This window comes from Abramis brama (assembly GCF_963993115.1).
Source record: "Abramis brama genome assembly, chromosome: 7".
Taxonomy (NCBI): Eukaryota; Metazoa; Chordata; class Actinopteri; order Cypriniformes; family Leuciscidae; genus Abramis; species Abramis brama.
Genome location: NC_139969.1, coordinates 3,967,774 through 3,984,406, shown reverse-complemented (window position 1 = coordinate 3,984,406; position 16,633 = coordinate 3,967,774). Strand labels below are relative to the sequence as shown.

The following is a 16,633-nucleotide window of genomic DNA, read 5'->3' as shown; positions in this document are numbered from 1 at the left end:
TTGATACAATCTGTATTGTGAAAAGCGCTATACAAATATACTTGATTTGATACTTGATTTGATATCATGTCAACATTTGTCAGATTTAGAAGAAGCAGATCTTAACCATGGGGGCCCATCAGGACTGCCTATGCATAGGGCCCGGGATCTTGTGCTACGCCCCTGCCTCTTGCCGAGATCTAGTCTCATGTAGCAGACTTTCAGACTGATGGAAGAAGGGTCAGACTCCGTGGCAGTTTTCATTGGCCAAGGACCGCCCAAGAGGACGTCTGACTGACATGTAAAGCAGCCAATCACAGTTCCACGTCATGTTTAGGGGCGTAAAAATGTAAAGTTGATGTGCCTACGATAACAGACCGGCGTGCATCTAATACATTTTTCATGCAAGTTGGTTGTGCAAGTTTACTGCAACAATGGCGCTGCAGCATTTAGTTGATGCTGATAAGAGTTCATTGACGGCGTTCTTCTTCCATGAGGGGGTTTGGCATCACGACGGCTTTGTTTCCAGGCGGACTGTTAAAGAATGTGACACACACGTCTCCCAGAAATCCTGAAGAATTTAAAAGATGACAACTTCGAAAACTTAAAGGGGACATATCATGCTAAATCCACCTTTTTAGCCCTTAAATGCATTTTGTTGTATATTTGGAGTGTTTAGAAGTACAGAAAAGTTGAAATTATTCTCTTCAGGTGCTTCGTTGATATCTTTATATTCTGTTTTGGTCATATTTTTCAACCTGTTCCGATTTTTCTGTTCTCTATGACGTTTTTTGAACTATTACGTCACAGTATTTGCAGCGGAACTGCCAAATAAGGACATTGACTTCCGGCCCACCACTTCGAGCAATCCGCCATTTTTATTTCTCGCTGCAATTTTGTAGTCCAAGCTAAAGGATGCAGAAGTTACGAGAGGGTAAGTTAAAATGTTCGGTTGTTGGATGTAGTAACCCACACGCTTCATTACACCGTTTAATGTAGATGAACTGCCGCGCTTGTTACAGGACGCATGTTTAACTGAAAGAACGAGCAGAGAGAGAGACCCGGTCGCGCGCGCGCTCACTCTCTCTCTTCAGAGCCAGGCGAAAGTGTAAACAAGACATCACCGTCTCCAAACTAGACGCTGTCTTGCTCTCTCTCCCTCGCACATATTAATCAAAATAAATCGACACGGTGGTAAAAGGTCGGAAGACCAAAGTTTCATGTGTAAATACAGTAACACACCATTGCGATACATCCATATGAAGACGTTGTTCTACAGGTTCGTCGTCTTCATTTTCATCTCGCTCCGGCTCCGACTCTGGCTCGAACATGTAAGGCTGGCTGGACAAGTCTTCCGTTGTTGACATTTTGTTAATTATAAATTAATAATTAATAATTAATAATTTTGTTAATAATAAATAAATTAATAACTAATGATCTTCACAACGAAAGTGAATCAATCAATCAAAACTAACTTTAGCTGGACAATAACTTTATCCTAGAGCTGTTGTAAAGCCTAAACAATCTGTTACCGTAATTTCCTATTATCACCGTAAAGCTGCTTTGAAACAATCCATATCGTTAAAAGCGCTATATAAATGAAGATGACTTGACTTGACTAGCCGAGATCAAACCAACAACCTTCTCACGATCAGAAAGTCTCAGGCGGTTTCTTTGTGAACATCGATCATAATCCACGCCCCGTCAACACATCTGTGAACGACTGCCAAAGATATCAATGTCTTCACGCGCTTCCGAGTTGATCCAGCTTGTGTGAGGGTCACGATTATAACATGTTGGCTGGCGTTAAATTATTATACAAATAAACTATGGTTCACTTATTTGCTTATATCAGTTACAGTATAAGACCTCAAAGTATTTATACACTGAACTTTTCTTCACATATTACACAGGGTATAATGACATTTTAACTTCATAAAGGTCATTACATGAACGAGTGCCTTTTCCATTTTAAAAAGTAATTTCTTACTCTATTTTAAGCATTCAACCAGAAATAAAATGATGTAAGTGTTAATAAATTGCATTTCTAATACATTTTAAAGAATAATAAAAATAAAAAAATAAAGATTTATATTGTTTTGATTAAAATGTAAATGCAAAATGCAAATAAAAATGGAAACACATGCAGGGATAAAGTTCAAGTGTTGATGTGTTTAGCATCAGATTTTCATTATGATTAAAGTATTTTTTTGCACATACACTGCAGTTCAAAAGTTTGTGGTCAGTACGATTTTTTAATGCTTTAGAAAGAAGTCTCTTATGCTCGCCAATGCTGCATTTATTTGATCAGAAATACAGTAAAACAGTAATATTGTGAAATATTATTAGAATTAAAAAAAACTGTTCCTAGCGTAATATATTTTTAAATATAATTTATTCCTGTGATGCAAAGCTGAATTTTCAGCATCATTACTCCAGTCTTCAGTGTCACATGATCCTTCAGAAATCCTTGTAATATGATGATTTGCTGCTCAATAAACATTTATGATTAATGTTGAAATCAGTTTTTGCAGAAACTGTGAAACAATTTTTCTTTGTCAAAAGGTCAAACAAACAGCATTTATTTGAAATAGAAATCTTGGCACCCATTTCAAATAATGACCCATGAAAATACCCTTAATTGTAGATCAATATGTGATTAAATAAAGTGTGCAATGAGTGTGATTATCACAAATAACTGCAATTAGCTCAAATTACATAATAATTGTGACAGACCCCAGCTCTCGCTCTCTGAAATGGCACTGTGTGTGTGTGAAACTTCCCTGTTCTCCTGCATCTGTTTATGTAATCGCTCTCTCCTCTCTTTCTGCCCTCCTGCCATCTCACATTCTCTCTCTCTGTCCCTCGTTCTCTGATCTCCAGAGGGACAGTGACCTTAATGCCACATGTGACATCATCACGAACCTTCTGTAACCACAGAAACGGAGCGGAAACAACACGGATCGCCTCGGTAACACAATTCAGCACGACAAACAAACTAGAAAAAGTGAATATATACGTGTTCTTAAAGTCAACATGCATTTAGAATTGAACCTATACACACTTCTTAACTCACTTTAAACGTACAGTATGGAATTTTTTCTCCACTAGGGGTCGCTAACCTATTTACAATAACAAAGGCGTAGTTTGATGACGCAACATTTGCTAAGAATTATGGATCTTGTCGTCAACGTCAAGCCGACCGATCTAATAATGTTTATGGATGACTGAATACATCAATGTTTTTATCATGACTGTGATAAAAGCAGTTCGGGATTGCTAAGAGACAGCTATCAGCTCCAAACGCGACGCGAGTCCCGCGGATATAAAAGGAATATGGACATTTCATTCTACCGAACTACACACAAGTGCAGAATTACAACTCACAGGTCAGTTTATTAGACAAATTAAAGGTAACGCAGTGCTGTTTCACTTGGTCTAACATTACACTATCACACTAAACTGCATTTGAATGTGTTGAAATGTATGTGTTAACTTAGTTTGTCTGTATGAGACTAGCAGTAAACTAGATCAACATTAGAATAACATACAGATCATATTCTGACATTTTATCATTGTTGAACTATATAACATTGATTAGTTTTATGTAAATGTGCTCACCTGTTTAATAAAGTACATGTAGGAGCGGTCGAGTCTCGGACGTGGAGCTCTCGTTTATATATGGGAGCTCTCAGCATCTCGAAAACACCGCGCTGATATTGATTCTCGTTTTAGTTCTCCTTTTTTATCTAAAGTCTGCTTGCCATGGTCCATAATGTTTGAACGAAACAACAACAGCGTGCAAATAGACATTGCGAACTACAGTGGTCCACGTCTGTCGTCTTGGTTACTATCAGAGGGCTCTGGTTCATAGCTCTGGTTGCTATGGCAGCACGAGCGGAAACCAGGGACAACGTGGATATGACGCCATTGACTGCGACAAAACGGAAATAAAGAAACGGGACTTTTCTCGAATTAAATTACAAATTTCTCCTGGCTTGAAAGTTGTTGGAAACAGTCGGGATAATGTAAGTAAACAACTAAAAAATATATATAACATAGATATAGTGATTTTTGCTATTTTTAAAGCAAAAAAGTTACATATTGTGCCTTTAAGCCGAAAGGGAAAGGCAGCTTTATTGTCAAAGATTCATCAGTGCACATTAATGCAAAGAAGAAAAGAAGAAAAGCTGAAAGGCAAATAACATCAAGTCCTGTCTTAGTTTTTGTTCTCATTAAATATCCTGTTTTATTCGGAAATATGCCGCATTATGAAAGTAATATAACAATATAGTCATTTTATGGTGACTTTAAAGCTGTTGTAAGAGACTTTTTTATTACCACATACCACAAAATGTATTATTATTTCACAATTCTGACTTTTTTTCCTCACACTTGCAGGTTTATATCTCGCAATTCTGACTTTTTTTCTTAGAAGTTAAAGATATAAACTCGCAATTGCGAGAAAAAGTCAGAATTGAAAGATAAACTCGCAATTGAAAGAAAAAAGTCAGATTTGCGCATTTATATCTCACAATTTTGACTTTTTTCTTAGAATTGAAAGATATAAACTTTCAATTGTGAATTATAAAGTCAGAACTGCAAGATATAAACACAATTGCGAGAAAAAAATTCACAATTGCAAATTTATATCTCACAATTTTGACTTATTTTCTTAGAATTGAAAGATATAAACTTGCAATTCTGAGAAAAAAAATGTCAGAATTGTGAGGAAAAAAGTGGCAATCACCTTTTTTTGTATTCCTTGCAGAAACAAGCTTCCATACTTGACAGACGACTGAAACACGTGTCCTGAGAAATAACTCTTACTTCTTTGACAGAAAACTTGCTGTCAATCATTTTGCACCTTCATGTTTGCTGACACTGGATTTGAAGTTTTAGGTGAAGAGACTGGGATGATCTAGTTGAGGAAAGTCTGTCAGAAGTCTCTGACATGATCTTTAAGAAGCTGAACCCTTTAAGATCGACTCATAAGGGCATGAGAGTGAATAAATAAACTTAGTTTTCTTGTTTTGTTTTTTTAATTAGTGGTGTATGTGTGTGTGTGTGTGTGTGTGTGTGTGTGTGTGTGTGTGTGTGTGTGTGTGTGTGTGTAGTGCCTGGCCCTATAAACAGGTTCTTTCATGTCTGTTTGAGAGATGTACAAAGAGCGCAGCTGCTTTGGCACATCTCTAAACCTGAACATTTACACACACACACACTTTTATCTCACTGCCATCACCCTGTCTCATCTCACCCACACAAAACAGCTTAAAGCCGAGCAACAACACACACTCTTACTCACAGTTTCATCACACACTTCAATAGACCGACACTGTATGAACTAGAGGTAGAGTGGGAAAACCCAATGAGTGGAGACAAAAAGACACAAGAACAGAAAGAACAGAAAAAAATATGGGAAAATCACTTAATTCCTCACCGTCTGTCACAAATTAGATCTATTTAATATGGTATTTACTGCAATGAGAGTTTTCTACTTCTCAGATGTTTCTCCTGACAGAAACACACTCGTCTCCTCCAGAGTTTCAGAACAGATCTCAACAATGTCTCAAATGTGCTCAGATCAGCCTTTTTCCACCTTAGAAACATTGCTAAGCTACGTAATATGCTATCAGTTTCTGATGCAGAAAAGTTAGTTCATGCATTCATGACCTCGAGACTAGATTACTGTAATGCTTTATTAGCTGGTTGTCCTGCATCCTCAATAAACAAGCTACAGTTAGTCCAAAATGCAGCTGCTAGAGTTCTTACTAGATCAAGAAAATATGATCATATAACACCGATTTTATCATCACTACATTGGCTACCTATAAAGTTCCGTATTAATTATAAGGTATTGCTACTGACTTATAAAGCCCTAAACGGCTTAGCTCCAGTCTATTTAACGGATCTTCTATCGCCCTATAATCCATCGCGCTCTTTAAGATCATTAAATTCGAGGCTTTTGGTCATACCTAGGATATCCAGATCAACTAAAGGAGGGAGAGCATTTTCACATTTAGCTCCGAAACTCTGGAATAGTCTTCCTGATACTGTTCGTTGCTCAGACTCGCTCTCCCAGTTTAAAACTAGATTAAAGACGCATCTTTTCGGCCAGGCATTCATATAATATTGTTAATCTTACAGTTCAAACTACAATCCGGCCTCTAGTTCATAAATGCCAGAGGAGAACTGGCCCCGACTGAGCCTGGGTTCTCCCAAGGTTTTTTTTTCTCCATTAGGTCACCTGATGGAGTTTTAGGACACCATTAGGTCACTTGATGGAGTTTTTTCGGTTCCTTGCCACTGTTGCCTTTGGCTTGCTCAGTTGGGGATATTTTGGGGATATTTAATTTTATTCTATCAATCAATAAATAAATTCCACTAGAAACAAACCTTGTTGTATTATTTTATTTTAATTTAATACTGTGAAGCTGCTTTGATACAATCTGTATTGTGAAAAGCGCTATACAAATATACTTGATTTGATTTGATTTGATCTGCCAAGATAGTGGAAAGTAGTGGAAAAACATATTTTTTGTCATGACTTAAGCCCTATTCGCACAGGATTAGTATTATCTGGGGTCCTCGTGTGATTTAGAAATTATACCCCCCCCCCCCACGTCTGAATTCGCATTCGCACTGGATAAGCGAAGCCTGTGATTTTACTCGAATTTACTGACTTATCTCCCGGATATGATGTCAATAGGCTATTTCTTGGAAATGTCTTGTCGTTATTATAGGTCTAGCTGTATGATATATCATGAACAGAAGAATGTTCCTCACCGCATGCTGTTATACATGTCATCCATCTCCATCTAATCAGGGTTTTCAGCAAGGGCTGGGCGATAAAACGATATGTATCGCGATAGACACGTAATCAGTATCAAGAAAAAATGCACGAAGCAAGTTTGGTTCCATGAACAAAAGCACTAGCCTTGCAACGTAGGGGGTGACACGCTAACAGCCAGTCATGTAACAGTATGGTTGCGCCATATCGTTTGGCGTGGAGTGATAAGTGGAAAATGAGTGCAGCAGCGAGCGAGGAAATTGTTGATAAAACAGGAAAGGTCGGCTCGCCGGTATGGCAGTTTTGGGGATTTTATAAGTCTGACCGTAGTCAGACCAATATCGTCTGCAAATTATGCAAGACCGTCGTCGGTTTCTCTATGTTTATATTTAACACTTTGCACTATTTTATTACACTTTATTAGGCATTTCTTACGTATTCTTTAATTTTGCACCTTAATGTTAAGAGATAATTGTTAAGTGTTCATTGTGATTTTAGACTTATGTTTACATTATAATTATTTGAGTGTTTTCCATGGTTGTGTTGACATTTCTACCTTTATAACTGAGGGGATTATAATCAGAGGAAGGATAAGTTTAAAATTTAACACTAAAAAAAAATGTTAAAAAAAAAAACGCCATCAGCGTTTCTCACAGGTTCGTGTTTAAAGTCTGTGTAGAGAGAATGGTGTCGTCTTAGCGGCCCCTAATTTAATAACAAATGATCGTTGCGACGGAAGCGAATCAATCAAAACTAACTTTAGCTGGAAAATAACTTTAAGAACCGCTATAAAGCCAAAACAATCTTACCTTAAATTATACATTTATCTCTGTAAAGCTGCTTTGAAACAATCTACATTGTTAAAAGCGCTATATAAATGAAGATGACTTGACTTAAAATAAAAATGTTAAATGTAATATATTTTTCTCCTGGTCCTTATTTTAAATAGGTCATAAAAAAATATCAATAATTATCGATATCGACCGATATGAAAAGCTTATACCGTGATGCAGTTTTCAGCCATATCGCCCAGCCCTATTTTCAGCTTTCTCTTTCTGCAAATTGTATAGTTGTATCGTATCATGGTGTATAGCGATATGACCCAGCACCCAAAATACTATCAAAACACTCCAACGCAGCCTCCATTCTTCACGAAAGATGGATAAAAAAGCGCACAGGAAACAAAAACCTTTAAGAAATTATAAACGACTCCACCAAATCACAGAGATGCCGATTTGCACGGGACTAATGTTATCACAGGACCTCTGTGTTCGGCGAAATATGGTAGGTCATTAGCGGGGGAATTTTTACTTTACAAATTACAGACATGGCCGATTCGCACGGGATTAAGATCACAGACAACCTCAAGATTCAAGATTCAAGATTCAAAGGTTTTTATTTGTCACATAAGATGCGCAGTGAAATGTTTTTGTGACATGCACTGTACTTCTGTGCTCAATTGAAGTAAAAATAAAAACAATGCAGTGTAAATAAAAATAAAATACAATAAATACAATAAAGGTTTTAGTTAATTATAAAGTTATAATTAAGTTATGGTTATAGCTACAGGGTTCCCACTCTAAACCAAATGTCAAATTCCCTGACTTTTCCCTGACTTTCACTGACTAAAAAGATGAATTTCCATGACCTATAATGAACGGCAAAACAGGCTGCTGTTTTGCGTAGCACCGAGCTGTTTTGTTTTGTAAAGCCTTTCTTTAAAGTGAATTTCGTTTTGTATAAATTGTATTTTAATTTTAATAATTTTTTCATCAACCAATTGCCTGTATTTAATAAATGAGAAGCAAATATATAGCAGACAATATAATCATGGAGGTGCGCCGCGGTCACTTGCATTGCACGTGAAATGGAGCACATCTCATCATAAATTAACCGAAACTCGGTGTATGCCTCACATACATGAGAAATACATCTGAAGATAGCTTGGAATGTCTTTAAACGAAACAATTCAAAACGAAAAGAAATAGGCTACTCTCTGATTATGTAATCCATGATGTGGGACCTGATATTCATTTAGCCTATGTGATATTCATGCTTTTTTTCTTACAGTAAAGTACAGTCCACAAACAACCTCCCTATAATGAGACAAATCTCTGGAGGCATGCTCCAAGCACACTCTCATCTCATCCCTTTTCCCACATTTGTAGTAAAGACACTATAACCAAACCGGAAATTGTAACGTGTGCACACGCGAAACTTTCTCGTGCGCACGCAAAAGTTTCTTGTGCGCACGTGAAAGTCCGTATTATTATTTTTTTGCAAAGGTCCCCTCAGGGGCTCCGTAGAAAGATGTGTGAAACAGCGCGATAAAAAAATCGGTATAGAAAAATTACATTTTGATAAATGGAAACTAAAATTTAAAGCAACAAACTAAATTCCCTGATATTCCATGACTTGGACAAAAAATATATAAAATTCCCTGACTTCCAATGTCTGGAATAGACCTTTTAAAATTCCATGACATTCCAGAAATTCCATGACCCGTGGGAACCCTGTAGCTAATTTACATGTGCAATAGTAATGAAATCAATGTGCAATAGTTATGAATGAGGAATATTATTATAGATATAAGTTCAAACTAGATCGACAGGCAGATGTCCTCCGCAATTATTACAAATGACTAGAGGTCACCAGGTAATACTAATCCTGTGCGAATATGGCTCATATCTTTTTTCTTTTTTTTCTTCTTTTTTTTTTACAGTGATCTATTGAAGAACAACCTCTGAGAAATCAAGTGTGCATCATGTAGATACATTTCATGATGAAAAGATCAACATTATTAGATGTAGCAGACAACATCTGAATCCAACAGACACCAACTGTGAACCTTAATTTAGCTGGTCAATGAGAATCAGGTAATATCTGCAAATAGATTCAGTTTCATTCAGTTAAATTACCCCACTTGGATATTCGCTTTGTGAGAGTTGTGAACCAATTTTCTTAATATTAGTGCTAGCGGGGTGCTGTATTGTTCAGTGGCACACGCTAAGAAAGTCTCATTCCCTGCATGCAGACGTCTTTTGTTATGTATGTGCCTTCATAATTGAAAAAGGAATAACGTACCACCATCTTGTTGAGGGAGACCCAGCAGTCTGATGGGAAGTCTTGCAGCATTGGCACCAGAAACTGCAGACACCCGTCCCAGTGGCACAGCAACAACATCATCGCTATCAGGTTAATAATCCGCATGACGGCGCTCGCCAGGTCGTACGTCATGTGGAAGATCTGGGAGGGCGGAATCACAACACAACATTAGCAAAATAAAAAATAAAAAAAAGTATCCAGGAAACCTGTTTGAAAACATTATTTTTGCAATTCCGTTCGGTGCCACTAGAGGCAGAAATTACACACTTTACTAGTAAGAAACAGGGAAAACATGGAAACACTTTTAACTTTACAAGCTGCAATTTATTAACATTACCATTTATTCATTGTTTATGTTATTATCTACATATATATATATACACACATATAATGACTTTTTATTTCACAATTCTCACAATTGCAGGTTTATATTGTGCAATTTTGACCCTTTTTCTTAGAAGTTAAAGATATAAACTCGCAATAGCCAGAAACAGCCAGAATTGAAAGATAAACTCGCAATTGAAAGAAAAATGTCAGAATTGTGAATTTATATCTCACAATTTTGACTTTTTTCTTAGAATTGAAAGATATAAACTCTCAGTTGTGAGTTATAAAGTCCGAATTGCTAGATACAAACTAGCAATTCTGAGAATATATATATATAGAGAGAGAGAGAGAGAGAGAGAGAGAGCGAGAGAGAGAGAGAGAGAGAGAGAGATACAAACTAGCAATTCTGAGAAAAAAAACTCATTTGTCACAATTCTGAAATTTTTTTCTCAGAATTGCTAGCTTGTATCTCTCTCTCTCTCTCTCTCTCTCTCTCTCTCTCTCTCTATATATATATATATATACTGTATATAAACTCATTTCTCACAATTCTGATTTTTTTTTCTCAGAATTGCTAGTTTGTATCTAGCAATTCGGACTTTATAACTCACAACTCAGAGTTTATATCTTTCAATTCTAAGAAAAAAGTCAAAATTGTGAGATATAAATTCACAATTCTTTCAATTGCGAGTTTATCTTTCAATTCTGGCTGTTTCTGGCTATGTTTCTGTGTGTATGTGTGTATATATATATATATATATATATATATATATATATATATATATATACACATACATACATATATGTAGCCACTTACGTGTGTGTGTGTGTGTGTGTGTGTGTGTGTGTGTGTGTGTGTGTGTGTTGACTGAACCGATCAAACACACCATTGTTCCACTTTATCTTCACAACCCCTCACCCAGGCAGACTCAGTGATGTCCGGTTTCCTCACTGAGAATTACCATCCTTTTGCTCACCTCATACACTTCAAACACACTCCCTCGGGAGAAAAGTTCAGGCTACAACAAACAGACAGACATGCAGTCCCATAGAAATGTAATTCTCTCCACTAATTCATTCACAAATCTGTCTAATGAACGAACATGCATTTCCCCCAGGACATTTTGTGTATTTATTACTGTTTGTATAGTGTTACGCATGCCTGAGGATAGAACTGCTAGTTAATGTCTAGGTGGTGTCTGGTATCAAAATAGTCATCATTTAATGACTCACACTTTGGTCGAAACCCCCTTCTCATAGAATGCAGTGTGTGTATGTTATATAAATGGACCCAAACTGCCAGCTTACTCCAGTCATGCAAATGAGTCAGCCTTTCAAACAAAGGAACTTTCCCGCTTGAGAACTGCACCTTTCTCATTGGTCAAGCCAAAACTCGAAGGTGTGACTTCTGTGAAACTTAAAGGTCACTTGTACACCTTTCTGAAGTATTATTTTAGGTTTTGAATGTCCTTAAGAATATATATTTGCGGTATAAGTACCAAAAACCATCTCAATATATTTTTACAGCTCCTTTCTCAGAAGCTCTGCCAAGAACAGGCCGATTTTGGCCTGTCTACTTAATATTCATGAGCCTCTCTTCTGATTGGCCTGTTGTTTTCTGAGTGACCCACCATTGGTGGGGGTGATGACTGAAGGCAGTGACTGAGTAGTTCTGACATCACATTTATACAGAAGTTGTCTGTGGATTGACTGTTTTGAAACGTATATGGTAGTTACATAACCCTAGACCTCTGTTATCATGAAAAAAGCCAGGAAATTTCAGTTTTGACAATATGGGAGCTTTAAAAGGCAACACAAAGTTTCCTTTGTAGTAAAAACTGATGGTTCACTGCTTCATTCCCCCGTTCTGTTCTGCTTTTTCAGTCACTTTCACTTTCCATTTTACCCATGTATGCGTGATTGTGTGTATGTGTTTGTTTAGATTAGCTATGTGTTTGTGATTTAGTTAAAGCTTTTGATTGATTCTGGTCTGCTTATGAATTAAAGTGATCACAGTTACATGCTAAAAAAAGTTATTTTTCTGTGGCCACGGAAAATATCCTTTCTGAGAGTTTACCGACTATCAATACTGAGTGTTCACTAATTAACAGATTAATTGATTGTAATATTAATTCAGCTACAGGAAGTTAATTCGATTAACTGATCCAAATATTTATAATTAATTATAGCAAGTGATGATTAATTATTCATATTTCCCTTTTGAGCTAATTTGCTACGGATGTGATATATATAATATAAATAAATGTTTATAAAAACAGCATCTTTTAATGTTACATATTTTAATGTAAACAACTTTGGTACACGTTTTAAATGTGCTTTACAAAAAAAAAAGTGCCTCGACTTGACATTTTGTGTATTTACACATTTTCTCCTTTGTGAAAAATGATATATATCCGTATTACAGTATTTGTTCAGTAGATTTTCTCTCTGGCTCTCGGTTGTCCAGAGGGTTTGTCTGAAGCCCAGCAGCGACACACGAATCCTCCTGAGTTTACTTAGTGAAAAGAGTAAGCTACTTTGTGAGCAGCTAATCAGACCTTTGTGAACAAATGCACCCAAAGGTCTCACGTCTCTATCTCTCTCTCCCTTCCTGTTTTCCATTACAGATTTTTTCATCTATATTTTTCATCTTTCATCTCTCTACAGAATTTCAAAGCAAATAAACAGACAAAGCATCATGCATCATCATCATCGTCATCAAGCCACTTCAAGAGAAATCTCCAAGTACCATTTAGCTATAATTGTCAATAATCCCATTTTGGAAATGTGTTCACCATTACAAGTAAGAGCAGCTGTAATCTAGAGAAAGTTCTGATGGAGAAGATTGCAATGTGTGCACAACACAACATTACATACTGTAACATAACATAACAACATAACATAACATGACACATGACATAACATAAAACATAACATGACACATAACATAACATAACATGATGCATACTTTAACACAAAACAACATGACACATGACATAAAACATAACATAACACATAACATGACACAACACATAACAAAAAAAACATAAAACAAAACGACACATAACATAAAGCACATTTTTTTGTTTATACATTACATAGCATAACATAAAACAACACAAAATAACATACTGTAACAACATGACATACTGTAATATAACATAAATGAACACAACATAACATGCCACATTACATAACACGTACCTTAACATAACATAACAACATTAAACAACACAACACAACAATATAATACATACTGTACCTTAACATAACAACACATAACATAACACATAGCATAACATAACATAACAACATAAAACAACACATAACAACATAACACAACACAACACATAACATAACACATAGCTTAACATAACATAACAACATAAAACAACACATAACAACACAACACATAACATAACAACACATAGCATAACATAACATAACATAACAAAACAACATAAAACAACACATAACACAACACATAACATAACATAACACATAGCTTAACATAACATAACATAACATAACATAACAACATAAAACAACACATAACAACACAACACATAACATAACAACACATAGCATAACATAACATAACATAACAAAACAACATAAAACAACACATAACACAACACATAACATAACATAACACATAGCTTAACATAACATAACATAACATAACATAAAACAACACATAACAACATAAAACAACACATGACAACATAACACAACACATAACATAACATAAAACATAACATAAAAACCATAACATAACAAAAAAACATAACATAACATAACACAACACAACACATAACAATATAATACATACTGTACCTTAAACATAACAACACATAACATAACATAACACATAGCACAACACATAGCTTAACATAACATAACATAAAACAACACATAACAACATAAAACAACACATGACAACATAACACAACACATAACATAACACAACACATAACAATATAATACATACTGTACCTTAAACATAACAACACATAACATAACACATAGCATAACATAACAACATAAAACAACACATAACACAACACATAACATAACACATAGCTTAACATAACATAACACAAAACAACACATGACAACATAACACAAAACAACACATGACAACATAACACAACACAACACATAACATAACACAACATAACATAACATAAAACATAACATAACATAACATAACAAAAAAACATAACATAACATAACATAACATAACATAACACAACACATAACAATATAATACATACTGTAACTTAAACATAACAACACATAACACATAACATAACATAACAACATAAAACAACACATAACACAACACATAACATAACACATAGCTTAACATAACACAAAACAACACGACAACATAACACAACACAACACATAACATAACATAACATAACATAACATAAAACATAACATAACAAAAAAACATAACATAACATAACATAACATAACAACATAACATAACATAACACAACACAACACATAACAATATAATACATACTGTACCTTAAACATAACACATAACATAACATAACATAACATAACAACATAAAACAACACATAACATAACACATAGCATAACATAACATAACAACATAAAACAACACATAACACAACACATAACTTAACAACACAAAACAACACATAACATAACATAACACATAGCTTAACATAATATAACAACATAAAACAACACATAACAACATAACACAACACAACACATAACATAAAACATAACATATAACATAACATAACATAACACATATAACATAACATAACACATATAACATAACATAACATAACACATAAAACATAACATAAAATTTGAATTGAATGTAAACCACTTTGAGGGCACAAACACAGCAAGATGAGACAACACAATAAAAAAGGTATAACATTCAAATGAACAAAGTGAGACATCATTGGTCACACAATAACATACCACATTACATAAAAGTAACATTCCTGAACACTGACGTTCACAGAATCCATCAGACAACACAAACACGGCTCCTGGATCTATTCAGAATGCTTTTCTATTGACCTGTCCCTGAAGAAACATTGACTCAGGCCCTGAAATCCCAACGTGATTAATGATCCACATCGAGCATCAAACGCCCGTCAGACACCGGACATCAGTCAGTGTAACACTGCACAGCGAGACGCTTGCTACACACTCACGGACGCTGAGAGCGTCATGTGGTCAGACACACGCCTCCATTAATCACATCAACCCAAACACCATTAGGTACTTTAAGATATACGATAACAAGAAATTAATCTGCATAAAAAGAATTTGATCATAAATGAAGGAAAATCAGACAGTGTGATTTGTTCATTCACTCTCTATAACCTAATTTCCGGAGTTGTTTTCCAGTGCCAACGCTAACTAAGAAATTCACTCCCATTTGGATGGCGTATCTGGTTTCCATGAGGACAGCTGGGATTTGCTGAACACAGAGGAGCTTTACTTCCGGAAGATCAGGATACAGTTCTCAGTCCTGGCAAACTGCATTCTCCCAATGCATCAACTAAACTAGACATCAACAGCCATGTTTTGCTTTGTTACACCACCATTCAAAAGGTTGGGGTCAGATTTTTTTTTTTTTAAATCCTCCTGTCGTCAATAATTTAAATAATATACCAAAATGACATATTTAAATGTTTTTCCTGTGAAAAAAATGTTTTTTTTCAATAAAATATGTTTTTTCATGCCTTAAAATAGCTTGAATGTAACTCTACACCCTTGCTTCATTTAGTTAATGTGACCCTGGACCACAAAACCAGTCACATGGGTCAATTTTCTAAAATTGAGATTTATACATAATCTGAAAGCTGAATACATAAGCTTTCCATTGATGTGTGGTTTGTAAGGATAGGACAATATTTGGCCAAGATACAACTATTGAAAATCTGGAATCTGAGGGTGCAAAAAAATCGAAACATTGAGAAAATCTCCTTTAAAAGTTGTTCATTTATGTTCGCAATATTGTTGCATTCACTCACAAAAATAATTTTTTATACAATTACGGTAGAAAATTTTAAAAATATCTTCATGGAACATGATTTTTACTTAATATCCTAATGATTTTTGGCATAAAAGAAAAATCTATAATTTTGACCCATACAATGTATTGTTGGCTATTGCCGCAAATAAACCCGTGCGACATGTGACTGGTTTTGTGGTCCAGGGTCACATGATGAATATGCAAATTAGTCTCCGCCTCACTCACACCAGCTCAGATTACCTGATCCACTCTGTCAAACTTTACTGTAGTAAACGCTGCACAATGGCCAGTGGAAATACTGGTTTAATTCAGCCAATATATGTTTAAACCAGAAACTGATTCAGAAGAAGAGGAAGAGTGAATTATACAGGCTCGTCTACAGGTCAATGTA

At 35.4% G+C, this 16,633-nt stretch overlaps 1 protein-coding gene across 1 annotated transcript in view; it reads right to left on the bottom strand.

The window, feature by feature from the left end:
• The window catches only part of LOC311085977 (potassium/sodium hyperpolarization-activated cyclic nucleotide-gated channel 2), a gene marked incomplete at its 5' end in the record, with an annotated part of 66,469 nt that overhangs the window by 37,551 nt on the left and 12,285 nt on the right, over positions 1 to 16,633 (bottom strand). The window contains one exon of the mRNA XM_084118597.1: positions 9,854 to 10,015. Within this exon, the coding sequence (XP_083974723.1) occupies positions 9,854 to 10,015 (162 nt within the window). The remainder of the gene's footprint in view (positions 1 to 9,853; positions 10,016 to 16,633) is intronic.